The following is a 17,908-nucleotide window of genomic DNA, read 5'->3' as shown; positions in this document are numbered from 1 at the left end:
AATGCCCATTTGAGCTCGGTTAATTGTGCGGGGGCGGGATATGGAGGGGGGATGGGTGGGTTTGTGGTTGTGATTATTCACAGATTGTGGTGTTTTGTTTAAATAAAATGTTTAATAAAAACTAAGTGGAAAAAAAAGATAAGGCCTCACTGGGAGGGCCTGTGCAGCCGTGCCTGACTTTGAGAGGAGAAAGGCAAAGCAAGGGTGCCCCATGGGCATTTGTCCCTTGTCCGATTGATAAACCCACCTCTGATTTGATAAACCCACCTCTGATTGCACTCTGCAGGACATATTTCAGTACCCCCTTTTTTAGGTTTAACAGATGTTCACCATTTATACGTTGCTAGCAACATAATTGGAAATGCTCTTTTTTTGTCATTTTGAAGGTTTCATGATCAATCTTCTGAGAGACAAATGTAGGGGGCGGAAAATCCTACAGTTCCGTCCCCCACTCTGTCATTGAGGGGATCCCATAGTAAATAACTTCCATTTCTGGCACTGCCTAAACACCTAGCAGAATATCTTACTTTTCAATAACGACCCACAACACATATGATGTATTGTGTTTGAATACAAACACTGTTAATGGTTACTCAAACAACACACTCTTATCAAGTCAGTACTGATCTGTTCCTTTCATGAAACGTTTTGGCTGGGATGGCTATGCTTCTACATAGACAAAGATACATACTATTTAGGTCAGAACCCAACTGGTAATTATGCATTAGAAAATGATCTGAAGCTGGTCCATACTTGCCATCCTAGTCTTGATATATTCATGCAGGTTCGATTCCCTAGGTATAGCAAGAAGGAGGCACCCACATCTGGGTATAAATACTTTCACTTAGGGGGACAAAATGAAACCAACATGCATTGGCAAAGCCAACAATTTGGGCTTTTAAGTACACATGGGATATGCATTTGCCAGGCACTGCTATAAGCGTACCACCTGACAATAGATATCTATGCATATGATGCCATTGTCTGGCAAATGCCTGTTTAATACATTTACACAAGTCAAATCGATTGGCTTTGCGGATGCTTGTTTTAGGATACCAGTTCAAGGAACAGATGTGAGGACACCCATATTGCTTTTATATCTACTGGATGAAAACACACATTGTTAAGATATTTTTTTATTACAACAGGAGCTAATTTATAGAGGCAATGAAGTCATTAAACACTGAAAAGAATGCTTTGATATACCACAAGCTGGCCAAATGCAGCACGTTTGATGTAACTTTGTGACAGAGCTAGCTCAAAGAGTCCCCAAGAGGGTATGTTTCAGCAGAGAGGAGGCGGGTAGTTGGTGGGAATACCATAGGGATGCATAAACAACCAAACGCGTTGAGAGATAAGTGGGCGGAACCCTCTTTTTTGTAAAGGGGGCCTGACTCTAGAGGGTGAGGAGTACAAAAAGAGAGAGGGACAGAGTCAAAGGCTACCCTAACCAAACGTGTGACATAGGGTCACAGATTTGCAGCGGAGCTGGGTAGCTGCTAGATCTAAGGACAAAACACCTTGAGATACAGGAATATCAAAGAAAAGGTTTTATTTACACTAACACAAAGACATATTTACAGAAAGTGCCGTAGCACTAAGGATATGCATCGTTGAGCACATTGTAATCTGCACATTCGTGGGTTAGTAGGCAGAGTGACAATTTATTTCATGTATTGCTTAGGATGACAATACGTTAACATTGTCGACACACAGGTTGGTGTTTCCTCTCTCTTATTGAACAACCAAATGCGTCCATAGAATGTGTCCCCCCCCCTAACATCCTTTCTCCATCCTATCTGTAGTCCAATCATTTTGGCTTACACCTAATAACCTAATTCAAATCCTTACATCACGTCACTTTTTGATTTTACTACACTCTACTCCAGAATTACATTTTTCTTACTATTAACCTTATTGTTTTACTTATACTCAAGTAGTTCATGCAGCAGAATATATACTTTGAATGTAATTGGTAAGGGCCCTCAGTCTGATGGATGTAAGTCTCTTAATCAATAATAGCCACTGGCATTGCTTTGGTCGTTATTCCGTACCGTTGTTTGCAAATCAGCCATGACCTCCTTGACACATGTGAGCAGCCCACCCCAGAATTGCTACCACAAGGCCTAAAAATGCGGGAAGTGCCTTGTGTTCCCGTAAATGTACATTGTCTGGGTCATCAGCCGTTTATGCACCTAATGCAGAAATCTCTGTCTAGCCAACATCACCGGACATTTATTGTTTGATACAGTTAACCATCATATTAAGCATGATGGGAACAACCATTATATTTCCACACAATAAAATACTTTAAATTACAGAAATCAACTTGATAGGCTTGAAAAAATAGCTATCTTTAAGGGAGAGGTTTGAAATGTAGGTAGGATGAACCAATTAAAAAGCAACACAGGATATTGCTAGATAGTTGTAGGCTGCCACTGTGCTACTTTACTTAGAGGTGTAAATGGCCCTCCATCTACCTGGCCATTTCTGCGTTCATGACTGTGGGGCAAAAATCATTGATTGTCCAAGGCAAGCAGACAAATCCTGGCTGGGCCTCCTACACTACAGTCCCTCAGAACGCTAATCGCCAAATCTCCCCTACCTGCAACCTCCCTATTTCCCCTGGGGTCCAAGTGGTGGTCAACACCACTGAGAAGGCCTCCTTTCTAGGGAGGCCAGGCTCCCTGGCTCCCCTGCTGGAGCCGGAACTGCTGCCAGGGCTTCTCATATTCACAGATAACAAACAGTTCCGCTTTTACTTCCACAAGGGCATATATCTTCTTCAGTATTGCACAATTGGTTGATTCAATATTTGCTCTTGGTTCCCCCCATTTTTGCATTCCATGCACTCGTATATGGCTGGGGTCTTTAATTTCACTATGCCTCCTTGGGTTGCACTCAATCTCTTGAACGGCTTCAATGTTTACAGTTTGTATTTTGCATGGCTTCCGAAACGCCCCTGGGTCTCCACTCTATTTGGGCTAACTCACCAGCTCTGTGTGGCATCTTCTGCCCCTTTTGCGCCTCCACTGCAAGGCTTCGCTGCCTGCTTTCCACTCTGGACTGCCTTCGTTCGGTTTATCTCGCGGCATCGTTTCAGCATGCCTGACTTGCTTCAGGTCCTGCAGGTGAAACACTGTTTTCTCCGGTTGCCGAATGCCCAGGAATCTTCCCTTGGTTTCTGACGTTTCTGTGGCACGTCCTGCTCGCACAGCGCTCCTCTGCTTTCCTGCTGGCGATCCCCATGGCTCTGCAACACTGGTTCGTGCTCTCCAATTCCACAAGCCTCACAGAGAGGTGCGATGACGTCTCGCAGACAGCAGCAGCAGCTGAGAGGACCAGTCCTCTCACACCCTCAAAGCCCTTCATACTTCTTCCCATAAACTTCAACAGGCTTCTCCCCAGTCGGGCAAAGAAACAGACTTTTTGATGTTTCCCCTTCAGTGAGGGAGACTGCAGCCTCCTTTGGGCTGTGGCACTCTGCTGCTTCCCAGGGGTACCCCTTCTTCCTGTACTTTCCAGCTCCCCACATGTACTTCGGAGGCAAGGGATCCCACTTTCTTCTCTTGGCACAGTAATATACAGCCCTTCCTTCTTCCGCACAGGATTCCTCTTGCACACTTCCTGAGCCTTTCCTCCTTTTGTATTGGTGTTGCCCAACAAGATCTGGTGAAGGACTAGACTGCTAACAGTGGGACGTGATCATCATTACTCCTCTCTTCCTCGTCCCAGTTTTGTGGGGATTGTGGTAACAGTTCTCTCTTTCTGAGAATATTGTATACATGTTTGCAATAGGTTTTAAGGGCAACTATGTTTGGAAGAAGAGTATGTGCATCTGGGAAAAGTGTCTTTCATAATTGTTCACGCCTGTTAGTTGAGGTTTGGCTTTTTGGATGTGACCAACACTTTTCACTACTCTCCATGGATGGAAGAGGGAAGACGCCACAATGGGCCATTAGATTATTGCAAATGGAGCATTCATCCTGAAAGGGGGAATTTGGATACCAATGCAGATGAAGTCAGGATATCTCCCGGGAGGTTGTCTTCCCCCATGTAATCCTTCCTCATACAGCTGCCCCCATTCCACATGGAAGGAGGACACCGGCAGGAAAACAGTGTTAACTCAATCGGATTCATCACAACTTCCACCTATTGCTTTCCTCTTCATGCTGTGACAATATGATTTCCAGTCTCTCTGCAGCACTGCTCTCAATTTGCCCCATCTTTTCACCAGTTCTTGCCTCTGGGGTCACACCAAGTCTGCCTTTCTTCCTATTCTGTTGTTCAGAATTACCTCGTCTATTCTTCCTTCTAGTTTACCTGCCTGTATGTGTTTGCCTGCTCCTTACATCAGCACAGCCACCCCAAACCTACCTGGGTGTCCTGTGCAACTCCTGACGCATGCCCCTTCCTCCTCGTCAGGAGTTCAGCTGCAGAAACCATCCACTTCATCGACAAAGGATTAGTCCATGAAATCGTCAATGATGGCAGGCCTGCCCTCAAGCCAGGTGGCTCTTCACACATTGTAGGCCCTGTTGACTAGCAAGCCACTGATGCCTACATCCATGGAACACAAATTGTCCACCACACAACCGATTTGTCAATGGCTATGGCATGAAACCCTTCACGTTCCACCCCACCGACAGCGTCGTCTAGGGCTATCCCATCAATCAATACTTCGCTGAGAACTTCGTACCTGAACTCGTAGTCGATACATCCACAAACCCATTTGCATGCTGCCTCCATATGTTCCGCCCACTTTGTTGGAACCTTCCACATTTCCGCCAAAGGATATCCTGGAACATGCTACTGCCACTGATTTTGAAGGTACAGAAGGCATTTACTGTGAGGAAGAGGAGTTATTGTGACTACATCCATCACATCCCCTACCTTCTCCAATATCCTCCCAGGCCCTGCCACGAACTATGGAGCATTTGAGCACCTCAATGATGCCAAAGCACATTACCAGTCCATGGACATTTTAAGCACCTTGCAAACCTTGGTGTCCAAAATTCAAATGAGGGTTACAATCATCCTCCCAAGAGCTAATGCTACTGCTATGATACCATCCTAGCCCTATCCTTGGCCACCATTGCACCATCATGCTAGACTGCCTGAAATGGAAGAGCAGCGAGTTCTGCATCAACCTATCAATGTCTCCTCAGATACTGATTCACAGGATGACCTGCGTCAGGATATGTCTTACACACGCTTGCCCACTGACCGCTTTTTATGACGTCATGCGTGCCTGAAGAACTTCCAGCAAGAGATTTGCCACCATTCTTCAGACAACATCAGTGCTTTCGATGACACTATCATGAAGGCTGATGGGCTTGACCTCCTGCCTACAGAACAGAGTCCTTTACAAGCGACGTGAAAGATCAAGGAAAATAATTATGTCCATTCCACTATTGCATAACATTTGGAAAGAAAGGTCTGGTGACCATGAAGAATTAATTCACTGCACTGGCTAAGGAAGATTGATTTGATAAAAAGTAAAGTGAGACGATGCCCCAAAGGGCCTGCAAACGCAACCAAGCCTGGATTCAGTAGTCTCGGCGGCTGCAAAAAAGAGGTCAGCTAAACCTTTTTTACTGTGTGCCATTCCTCCAGACAAGGGGGACAGACAGCTTACTGCTTTCAGTAAGTGCGTGATCACTACAGCTGCGACAACCATTAGAGCAGCAGAATCTCTAGTTGTCCTGGAGAAATATGGTAGGAACTTGTGCTTTGGAATCGGCCCCATTATGGAATTCCGTCCAGAAGACAAGAAGTAGGAGGCCTTCGAACTGCTTGGGGAAAGAGAGTCCGCTGCTGACTTTGCTAGCTCTGTGGCTGTCGATAATTCAGCCACAGGTTTCTGCCAAATGGTCAACAGTGCAGTTCTTCAATGCGACAGCTAGCTGAAGGCCACTTATATTGGACCTGATGTGCAGGTGAAAGTGGTTGATGTGCCATTCATTGGAGAGGACCTTTTTAAGGAAAAGATCCACCACATTTGCTGGTGATCAAGACGGGTACAGACCAGGCCAGATCTCTAGGTATTCTACAGCATCAACATCATTTCTAGTCCTTTCATTCCAAACAGTGCTCCTCTCGGCCTGGCAGAGACTACATCTGGTCCTATTGCTCCCAGTCATACAAGGGATCTGCAGATTTCTGAGGGGAACAGTACAAGGCTCAATCCCAATCCTACCGAGATGGCCACAGATGACGAGGCTCTTCACACCCCAAGGGCAAATCCAGCAAACAGGCTTGACTTCTGTAGATCGCTGCTTCCCTTTTCAGCACCCCAGTGGCAGGGCACCTGTCTTCTTTCCTGCATCAATGGCAGAAAAAAAATCTGACAAATGGATATTTTCCAAAGTGGCACATTGCTACACCTTGGATTTCATCAGATTGCCAGTAACACCTCATGCTGCTAAACTGGAGAAACATGTTGATGCGCTACAAACAGAAGTGCAAACCCTGCTGTCTGATAACGCCATAGAGTGAGTTGTTCAGTATAAAAAGCATCAGAGTGTCTACTCTTGCTGCTTTCTAGTCTGAAAAAGTCAGAAGGGTGGACACCCATCCTTGACCTCAGGTACCTCAACAAGTTCCCCTTCTCACAATCATTTAAAATCGTAACCTTAAAAAAATCCTCAGTCCACTTCGCAAAGGTGATTTCATATCATCCCTAGATATTGAATATGTCAATTTCCACATGCCCCTTCACCGCTGCCACCGCAAATATTTGCTCCTCATGGTGTCATGCCAGCACATAAGCGTCGTCCTATTCTGCCTCAAATCCAGCCCAAGGTTCTTTCTGAAATGCCTTGCCTTTGCCACAACCCATCTCGGGAGAACATAGATCCACGTCTATCCATATTTGAATGACTGGTTGGTTTGAGCACCCAATCTCCACCAAATCCTGTTTCACATGAAGGTCACAGAGGACTGTTTGACATCATTGTGCTTCCTGATAAATTACAAAAAGTCATCTACGATGCCATATAAATATGTGGCGTTGCTGGGAGCGGGCCTGAATACTGCAACCTCAATAGTGCCTCTGTTGGATGACAGGGTCCAGACAACCTTGTCTACTATTCGGAATCTGTCTCAGAAACCAGTTGCCTCAGTTCAGATGACCAAGTCCCTTTTAGGCATGCTGAAGTTGTGCATTCTTCTGATCCTAACCTGCAGGCTTTATATGTAGCCCCTTCAGGACGTTTTGCATGCTCATTGGACCGAAGTTTCCACACACTGCGACAACAAAATTACACTAATCTGTGCTTCCCACAATGCTCTTCTTCAGTGTAACGAAAGCAACCTTTACAGCTCCCATCCCCGAAGTAACTATGACAATGGATGCTTTCAAGGAAACCTGGGGAGCCCACTCTGGAAAGCTCCACCCCAGAGGCCTCTGGTCGACGAAGGAGAAGGCATTGAACATTAACGTATTGGATCAAGGGTGGTGTTTTGGACCCTCAATTCCCTTCTACAACAGCTGCAAGGAAAGGTGGTGCAATGTTCTTCATAAGGAAGCAGGTGTACCATATTTCAGATCCTATCCATAAAGGTAGGGACCCTATGGAAAAAGGACCCTAGTTTCTGACTCCCTTTCACCTTCCCATCATACACAACTCAGTGGCCAACTATCTCAGCAGGGAACTCCACTCTTGCCATTAATGGGAGCTTTTGCAAAACTAGGTGAAATTCATATTCCAAGCATGGGGAAAAGCGGATATTGATCTGCTCGACACAAGTGACAACTTCAAGTGCGAATCGTTTGCATACAAGTTGCCTCAACTAGCTTGCTTGGATGACGCTTTTTCACGTTTTCATGGAATTGCAAGTTCACTTATGCCTTTCCACCAGTACCTCTCATCCAAGAGTCCTGCAAGCCATGCAGACTAATCCTTTTGGCACAGGAAAGGCCAAGGCAATACTGGTTCTTGGAGATACTCGCTGTATCCAAGGTTCAACCAATCACAAACCTACCTTTGTACAACCTGCTCTCCTGGGAGATGGGTAAAGAGGGGCAAATTCTATTGCACTTGCTAGTCTTGGCTAAAAGTTGACTTGCTTTTTCATCCTTGAGAGTACACTTGGCTACTATTCGACTCGTTAGGACTTTTCCCGATGTGCGCAAGCCGACCCTTTCTTGGGAAATGAACACCATACTCACCGAGCTGATGGATTCCGTTTGAATCTATGCACAAATCATATATAAAAATGTATCTCCTGGAAGACTGCATTTTTGGTAGATGATATTACCACCACCAGAAGGATAGGTGAGATTCAGTCCCTATCCTCTCAACACCTACATCTCACATTCCATAAAGACATGGACCAACTCTGGAACAATCCAAGATTTATGCCGAAGTGCCGTCCCCATTCCACTTGAATAAGCCCATGGTCCTGACAGTTTTCTTCAGTACCGCAACCACTCCAGCATTCCCAGGCTATCATGAGGGCACTTAAATACTACATTGATCCTACTAAGCGCTTTCGTAAATTCGCACAGCTGTTTATAGCATTCTAACTTACTGCTATCGGCAACAGCCTATATAAGGCCTCCATATCCACGTGGCTGCTGGCAAGCACTGCTTTCTGCCATCACCAGGTTATAAGACAGCTGCGGGCATGGCTAAGAGCACATTGCACAAGAACTGTCTCTTCTACGCCTCTTTGCAGAGTGGCTCCATGGAGGATCCTGCATACCTTTGAGATTTTATTGCAGCGACAAGAACGCCGCTGAGGATTCCAGGGTCAGACAGATGGTCCTTTGAAACCTGTTCTCCTGAGGTGAGCCACAGTTTCTCCTCTTTTTGTTTATGTGCATTTACTGCTTTGTAATCTATTTCACAGCATGTGAATAAATGAAAGATCCAATGCTGGAGAAGGATTATTAGTACCTGTAACTCCTGTTCTCTAGCTTTGGTATCTTTTATAGATTCACATGCTATCCTGCCGTCTACGCCACATGGGGCTCAACTTGTGTTACAAGAATCTGAAAATCGCCTCCAGGGGTGGAGTTAAGTGAGGCACTGCCTATTGGCTAAGAATACATGGCCCAAAAATGTGTGTAACTGAACACTAAAGTGAATGCAGTTTGTTTTATTTACATTGAAAGTGGTTTATTGTTACCGATGATGCCCAACCTGATGACAGAGAATATTCAACTGCATGTGAACCTATGAAAGATGCCAATGCTGGAGAACAGGAGTTACAGGTTAGTAACGTAATCCTTATGTTTTGTATGCAGCCAATGTGTGACCAACACTTCTGAGTACTTTTGAAACTCTGGCTGCTGGGTGAAGGGAATTGCACTAAATGTGGGGAGAGCACATGGAAGGAATGGAAGTACAGCCTGGAAGATCGGGAGAAGAGTCCATGAAGCACACGTGGTTGGAAAGTGAGACACTGGGGGATAAGGATGGGAAGAGAGCAAAGGAGTAGGAGGAGAACTAGTTTAATGAGAGAACAGTGGGGTGAAAGGGAAAAATCCAGAAGGCAGAGGGGGAATGGAAGTTAAGATTGGGAGTAGGGTGGCACAGAGATCATGGGATGAGCAAGGACTTCCATGGTGGTGAGCCCATGAAAGCAGATGAGGAATGGAAGTAAAGATTGTAAGATTGCGATGACATTGGATCAAATGGAGAGTGAAGGTTAGAGGAGGGATGGAAATAAGGATTGCAAGACCTGGTTGAGGGTGGGTCAGGTGTAAAAGGGAGAAAGCCATTGAGAAAGGATGGGAGTATAAATTGTGTGCATGTTATTGGCTCACGAGTGAAGAGTGGATGTAATGAGAGAAAGGAGCAAGATAAAGGAGGAGAAATTAAAGTAAAGATGGTTTGTGGGGAGAGGATCACGGATGAGCAGAGGTTGTAAGAGATAGAACACATGGCGAGCGAAGGAGCTGCTGTGGACGGCGAGGGTTGCAGAGCTAGGTGATAGATCATTGAAGGTGGAGTGTAAGGTAAACGCAGCTGTATGTGGAGGATGGAAGTTTAGATGGCAAGAATTTATTGATAAATCTAAATCTGACTGTGTAGTTATGTTATTTTAACATATAGCGTTGCATTTTGAGTTATCCACACTTATCCATTCGGGCCTTATTGTCATTCTGTGCAGGATCTCTAAGGAAAGACGGTGGGGAGCTATTAGCTGATGAACCTAAGGCAATTGAGAGTGATCTGCTGCCCCAGCAGTTACTGCAGGTGACGGAGGTGAGCTTGAAATGACTGGAGAAGTGTTAAATGTTGCACTGCGGTATTTGATGAACAAGAACATCAGACGATAAAAATGTAATACAGAGATGTCCCTGAAATATGGGACAGATAAAGCATGCTTTATGCCATCAATTCACGCAGAGCAGCCTTTTGCTCACATTAAGGTAGTTTATTGAAGTAGATTTAATTAGCGTTTTATTAGCCCAGGTGGTGATTAATATGAAGCAATGTGTGCATCAAAAATGCTATTTTTCCTTGAGGTTTTATTTTTCTTGATTGGATCATTTATATTTGCCTAGTCGAAAGTGAACTGCCTTTTCAAATGTGCATGTTACATCTAATTCACACTTTCAGTCTTAACTAAAAGGGGTATATATTTTTGGAGTTTAGTTATTTTTTCCCTTTTATCAGACATGATGATCAAAATGTTGACATTATCGAGGTTGCACCCATAGCTCAAGGTACAGTAGCCTTAAAAAGGATTATTGCATTTCTGGAAAGGAATGTTCCGACTACATATATTTTTCTTGGGTAATGAATGCATTTGTCTACCCTCATCACAATATTCAGCCACTTTGCCAAATGTTGACTTGCTTTTAAAGCTTTATGTGTACCCACATTCCAGATTGCTATGCTGAATTTTGGCTGGAGGGTTGCATTGAAAGAGCTGGCTCCGGCTGTGATGCGCTGCCTCCCCATTGCAATTGGAGAGTTTTCTTCTAAAATCCTTCAAAAGGAACAGGAGGATCAGTTGTTGGCTTTGGGATCTGCAATGCCACTCGTGAGCATCCAGCAAACATCAGAATCCTGGAATGCAAGCCATGAGGATGAGCGACCGAAGCAGATCTCAAAGGCAAGTATCACTTGTTTCGAGGGCCCAGGGTGGACAGAGTAGACCTTGTGTTGATTTCCATGCACGTCATCAATGGTCGGCGGGGCTTTTAAACGTTATCACTGTATTGCTGCCGACAGCCTATACAGACTGCTTTCCAGCAGCTGTGCTTTAATCAATGAGACCACTGTTCTAATTAACAACAGGAAGCTTTCAGATGTTTATAGTTTTAGCGGCAGCAGGTTTGTGCCAATTAGCAATGATTCTTAACATGGTGCTTCCTTGTGTTTTCAATAAACATTGCTTAAAAGCATACTATAATCCTTAATTGAAGGTCAAAGATCACGTGTTACTTTCTATCCTATCATTTAGGGATCAAATGTTGCATGACTCACCTTTGCTAGCTCTGCGATATTGGTAACATGAAACCACTGTTGATTTAAGTCACAAGTCCAACAAAATAACAGTAACTTTTTAGTTTTGGAGGATTGGTACCAAATGTTGTCATGTAAAAATGATTGAGGGCTGTGGAGATCAATGGACTACTTGCTGCCTACCAGACTTTCCAGGGCGCATGTATCCCTCTACATGAAAAGTAGCGCATTGAAAAATGGAATACAGTGCACCACATGTTTCCTGAGGAAGAGGGGAAGCAGGATGTAGCCATCCAGTACATTTGCTAGGGGTAGCAATTCAGCAGTGCAGGAATGTTTCCCTTACCCACCACACATTATCAATAGTTGGCCAATAATGCCAAGTACCTAGCATTTAAATGACGAGCTGACGGTGGAGCGTGGGACACCCCCAGAACCCCTTCTCCTCATGTTTGGTATTGTTGGATGCGTACGAATGGTACAGGCCTTTTTTTTTCTTTTGTACCATTTTGTATAAATGGATGCAGTCTTTTGGGGTATTTACGTCTATGAATACTCTGGCAACCTTAGTGACAAAGGGATAGTGCCTGTCCATCAATTCAAATTGTCAGAATTTAGCACAGATAAATACATAAACCAGAAAATAATGGGGAATTGTGGGTTTTGGTCTTCCTTTAGATTTGTTATGTACAGACTGGACTATCTTGGAATATTAACTCTTTTTTTGGGTATGTTTTGCAATTCAGACACGTGTAATGACCTCAGAATTCCTCACACTATTGCACGGACTAAAGATTCTTGGACTCAGAAAGGTAATAATGTACACTTAGTCCACTAGTTAGAAAATAATTGTCTCTTTACAGGCTCTTTATTCACACTTCATACACACATGTATGACTAGGGAATAAATGCAATTGATTGAACATGAATACATGAACAAGAACACACATACCAAGTATGCATCACTGATAGGGCAGTTGTAGGACAAAGCTTCATCTCAGCCACGACAACCCTACCCAGTCCCATGATACTTAGGCAGAGAGATCATGTATCAAATAACGGGGTCTGGAGCGGAGCGTCCTCCTTCTCAGTGAGACTTCAACACCCTGAGTTCCAATTTTCTGTCTCCTCATTGAGAACCACTCCTCTTAAAGGGGACAAATTCCCGCCCCACATAGGTTACAGACTGTCCCCGGCCGAAAGACAGACCACAAGCTTAGGAGGCAAGAGTGGAAAAATCCAGACAGTGGAAAAACCTAGATCATCTCCCCCGCTCTTGCTCCCAGTACCCCTTATCAATGCACCAGCGAGTGTGACACCCATCTCGGCTTGTCCTTGAGCGATCAATGCGAAAACTATCGTCAGCTCATCTGCTTCATACTAAAATATCGCAACTGTTGCAGAAATCATGTCTGCCTTCCAACTGAGCTCGCAGAAACGTAGACTTTCACTGCGGTTTGGAAGTGAATGTCCAAAATGGCCACACACCAGCACCATGTTATTTAGCTCATTTTCGCGCACTACAGGGTATCACTATTGTGAGGGTGTAGGAGTAAGACTCGGACACAAGGGTGCCATATTGATTTACAAAGAGTATTATTAATAACAAAAACGCAAGGGGGACGTTTGAGGAAATCCGCACTGACCCTACCTCTAATAGAGGGATTTCCCAGCCTCAACAAAACTAGCTAATGAAACTGTCTGTGTCAGAATGTCCAAAGTGAAGTTTGCCATTCTGTGTACAATACCTAATCTATCCCCCCACAAGCTAAACTCAACATAAGGCAAAAAGGGCAATGTCTCGTGACCAGCAACCTGCAGCCCAGCTTTGAAGATCCAAATAAAAGTTCCAAAAAGGTATATAAAAGAAAACAACGTTCCACAAGATTTAAGGGGTTGATTCCCTAACCCGGAGTCTTTCCATGCTTTATCCAAATTGTCTCTGTGTCTCTAGTTTTCAAGATCTTATCTTTAATTGGCAGACCTGACTCCCAGGCCCTGTGACAAGGGAGACAATGTCCTCTCAATTGCTTCAGGTCCCAGACCCTGTTCTCAGTACCCACGTTGGTCCACTCTCCTGCCAAGTAGGGTACTCTGTTTCTGTTCTCACAGTTCTCTCTTTGGTTTCGCTTTCAGCCACAGCCTTGGTTTACTCTCCTGCCAATGTCTCTGGGTGTCATTTGTGCTTTCAAGCTTTGTATTCCTCTTTATTACTGCAGTGTTTTAGCCATCACCCTGCGGTTGTTTGTGGGTCTCCCAGGATCTTCCACAGTTCCTCTGGCTCACCGGGGCCTTCCCCGGTCTTCTGCACGTCTCCTCAGCAGTTCTGTGGTGGTTTCTCTGCACTCCAGCACCCACGATAACTGGCGAGTATCTCTCTTCTTCTCTGGTCTGCCTTTTGCTTTGCGGGTCTCTCGAGAGTACACCTCTCTCTGGACACCGTCTGCTTCTCTGCTCTGCTTGTCTGTCCGTAGCCTGCCAAACTCTCAGTCCATGCCGAAGTAAAAACAAAGACGCCATTGTTCTCTTTACCTCTCTGCTTTTGAATGACCTCTGACCAATAGGATAATTCAAAAGACTACAGCGTGTGTGTTCGTTCTTGTCAGCGATCTTCAATGCTCATGGCCTCTTCCTTGTCCCAGTACTCTCTACTTGGGAAATACCACAGAAATACATGGGGGGCACTAGGTAGAGTGGAATTGGTGGGTTTATGAGGGAAGGTGGGAGACTCAAAGGGTACCGCGTTTTCCCGGAATCATCACTACTCTCAATGGGGTCCTACCTCCCCATGAGATCCTCCTGCCGAGTACCACCCCCAAGAGGACTATTGGGTAGTGGTTTCTGCTCCCTAGCCTCATGGAAAGGGTCTTCTCTATCTGAAGTAGTGATTATACCTTGGGATTTGTCACACACACCAATATAGATGTTAATTTAAGCTTGCACTCGAATGCCATTGAGAGACCCTTTCGAGCAACATGTGGATAGAGCCACTAACGTTTGGGCAACCGAAGATTCTTGGTAATAAAGTGTGATTCAGACTTTGTCTTCTGATACAGTGGTTTGAAAACTGTGTTACAGAAAAGTAGACATTTTTTAAGATATAATCCTTGCCCACAATATATTGAATTTTCCAACTATGTGCATAAGATGTACCATTAGAAATAAATGTAAGGTAATGGTATACCATATGGGTTTGAAGGGACCAGGGTCATACAGCCACTCAAACAGATTGTTTGGGAGTCTTTGAAAAAAGTATTGTGCAAGTATTCATCCAACAGGATCTTGATAAGGAGTTTAGTAGAGCGGCCTATGGTACTTCTTCACAAGGAGCTATGTCCTTGTTCCGCCTTCTGTTCTTTTAGTCCTGCCACAGCCAATATGAATGGCATGTTCCCAAAACTAAGATAAAGCTGGCTGGTGGTTTTCAGCCAAGGCACGGAGAATGAGCTAGGTGGGGGATACATTGGGTGTTTTCTTCTTCAAACTCTTGATCAGTAGGGCGAGATACTTTAGTGCTCAAAGGAGCTTTTAAATGATCTTGAAAAGTAGCCCCAGGTTCATTCCATTAGTAGAGTTTAGTGGAGCTAGTACCACCATAAGTAGTGGTTAAGTTGCAACAGTAGGCAGGAGTACATTGAGGGATTCCTTGTAGAAGATTGTGAATGGCACGTTTGCCAATGTTAGCTTGTGGTTCGAAGGAGAGCTCTTTCTTACATTTCTGACCAATTGTTCTATGAGGAGGGGTGAGACCTGAGATTGTGGCTATTAAAGAAAAAAGTTGAAATGGTTTATATGGTCAAGTAACATGACATCAATCTTCTTTGTAGTTAAGCATAATCTTGTTATTTGTGTCCCTTTTTGGATGGGTGTCAGACAGCTGCTTATGTATTGACTCCCCCCTGGGTGCACATGAAGTTTACAGTGCGTTTTAGGTTGCCTGCATCCATTTGGAAGGTAAGGATGTATTACCAAATGAGTTTGGTGAAAAGATTAATGACCTACATATGTTCTTAGAAGGTTGAGAAATAGACACAATGCGCTTAGGCTGTTAGAAATGTGTAGGAAAGCAGAGAATAGCCCTTGTTATCAAGTGGTGAGTAGCCTCTGTACTCTCTATTGTAATAGTTTGTGTCCCACAGCGAGAATGAAAACTGTCCCACAGCGAGAATGAAAACTGTAATGATAGTCACTCATAAAGCACTCTAGAGGCCGTTGAGAAGTGACTGCTGTCTCTACTAATTTAAAATGCATGCTAGGCCCGGAACAGCTCTGTATCCATCTATTGCCTCCTGGTCTGTGTCTGGCTTATTTAGGAGAAGTGATATGCTACCAGAGAGGTCCTAGACTCCAGCGACAGAGAATTTGATTAAGTGACCATGTTATCAGCCCGACTATGCACTTTACTTCTTCTGAAAGACTAACCAGGACATTCTTGTCCAGGTTTCAGAAGCTTAGAGTGGAAGATGAGAAGGGTGACTCTGGTTTAGCGTTGCCAGGTTCTAAAAAAGGCTTAATGTCAAAAGCCTTGTGTCCTTCAGCTGATGTAAGTTGCAATATCTCCCCAGCCCCCTTGCACAATCACACAGACAGTCCTTGAACACTCACTACACTCGCTCATCCACACACAGCAGCTTCATGCACACTCCCCATGTCAAAAAAGCAATGTATCACATTTCCATCAACAAACACTCAACTCAGCCTTGTGGCTCACACCTGTCATTACAGATCTAACCACTGCTCACAAACTGGATTTGCTCCTCATTAATAAAAGATGGTTCTCCCCCCACATCATCAAACATCTATGTCACCTTCATAGTTGTCAGGGTATGGAATTTCGATATGTAATGCGTCATTTGTATTGTGCCTTTCACCATTGGTATGGTCACAACACGCTGTAGGTTGAATGCCCTTGGGGGGGACCGAAGTCCAAGTACAATGATATGGAGGGGAGGCAAAATCCCTGCTACCCACCCATGCCTAGTTGGCATGTGGATGGGTGGAGAGAGGTAGTGTAGAGAAGGTCTCTGAAGGGAGGATATTCATTACGAGTGTAGCTACAGTTTGAATATTTGTCCTGAAAGGTAGCTGCATTGTTATGGTGGAAGTGTTGTGCAAAGTGTCATTTGAGTTGTGTATGAAAGCAGATGCGTTCGGGCTGGTGGCTGTGGCTTTGGCTGCAATTCCACAAGCATGGAGTGCTATGAGTTAAATACAATGGCTTCACCATAACAAATGCCTAGATTCCGTAATTCACCATATTCTAAGATCACCTAGAGTTGTTTTAGTTTAGTGGCTACATTCTAAATGCCACCAAATAAAATACACTGGCTGCATCAAGCATTGACCTAGATTCAAAGCACTGGCTACATTCTACACTGGCTACATTCTACGTTCACCTAGATTCAATACAAAGGTAACAACAATTCTACAATTGTCTGGATTCAATGCAAAAGCTACATTCTACATTCAGCTAGATTCAATACAATAGCTACATCCCACAAATACCAGGAATTGATGTGCTGGCTATTTTCTACAGTCAGATAGATTTAGTGAAGTTAGCTGTATTCTGCAGTCACCTAGATTCAATGCATTGGCTACATTCTGCAATTGCTTAGCTTTCACAAAGGGCAGTGTTCTACATTTATCAGGATTCAATAACTAGGCTGCTCGGCCATAGAGCCACATATTAGCATATGAAAGAAAGAGGTTTGTCTTACCCTTTTACTACTATGTGACTAAATAAGCAGAGCTGCGGGTGATGAAAACTGAGAAAACAACCCCTTTCGGAAACACTGTGTGGGAGCCAGCAGGAGAAGCCTTGAGTGAGTGAGAGTTGCTGTCAATGTGACTGCAAGTATTCTGTGTACTTGTCAGCAGGAGAAACTGTGGAACTTTGTGCAGGTGTCAGTACTTGTGCTGCTGCTACTGCAGCAGTGAACAGGAAGGAAGAAAGTTGTGTGGTCACCACTAAAGAAGACTGTGCTGGGAGAGAGAGCATGTGCATGAAGAACACTGTCTGCCAGACCCAACTTTGTAACACAGTGCGAAACACTGAAAACAAAACTGCAGGCCACACAGTCACGTGATGTTTATGGTGGCTGCACATGCAGAACTCTGTGGAAAGTAGTCACCTAAAACAGAGAGCAAAGAAACCACAGGTGCAGAGAAAGAGGGACATTGCGAGCCGTGGGGCCAGATGAAAGGAAACACTGACTTTTTAAGCACAACTTCATTGAACAGAGCCACTGGAGGCTGTGAGAAGAGACGCAACAGAAGCGGAAGGCTTCCTACTGCATTGGCTAGAGGCTGAAATCAGAGGAGCCTTACCAGTGGAGAGAAGTTGACAAGATCCATTGTGAGAGGACAGCATCAGGGCAGTGGGCAGCTGATCACAACCAGTAAGGGCAGGGGGAGCTGATCACTGAACCTACAACTCAGGAGAATGTGTTTCCAACAGAATTTAGCTCAAGGGTCTAGAGAGG

At 44.5% G+C, this 17,908-nt stretch overlaps 1 protein-coding gene across 6 annotated transcripts in view; it reads left to right on the top strand.

Moving 5' to 3' along the window:
- KIAA0825 (KIAA0825 ortholog) overlaps window positions 1-17,908 on the top strand; it is a 2,662,507-nt gene that overhangs the window by 1,289,197 nt on the left and 1,355,402 nt on the right. For all 6 annotated transcript variants that reach the window (XM_069627636.1, XM_069627637.1, XM_069627638.1 and 3 more), the window contains 2 exons: window positions 10,123-10,217; window positions 10,846-11,073. In XM_069627636.1, the coding sequence (XP_069483737.1) occupies window positions 10,123-10,217; window positions 10,846-11,073 (323 nt within the window). The remainder of the gene's footprint in view (window positions 1-10,122; window positions 10,218-10,845; window positions 11,074-17,908) is intronic.

This window comes from Ambystoma mexicanum, chromosome 6p (assembly GCF_040938575.1).
Source record: "Ambystoma mexicanum isolate Mex_15411 chromosome 6p, UKY_AmexF1_1, whole genome shotgun sequence".
Lineage (NCBI taxonomy): Eukaryota > Metazoa > Chordata > Amphibia > Caudata > Ambystomatidae > Ambystoma > Ambystoma mexicanum.
The sequence above is the reverse complement of the archived record's forward strand: the minus strand, read 5'-3'. Positions and strand labels throughout refer to the sequence as shown.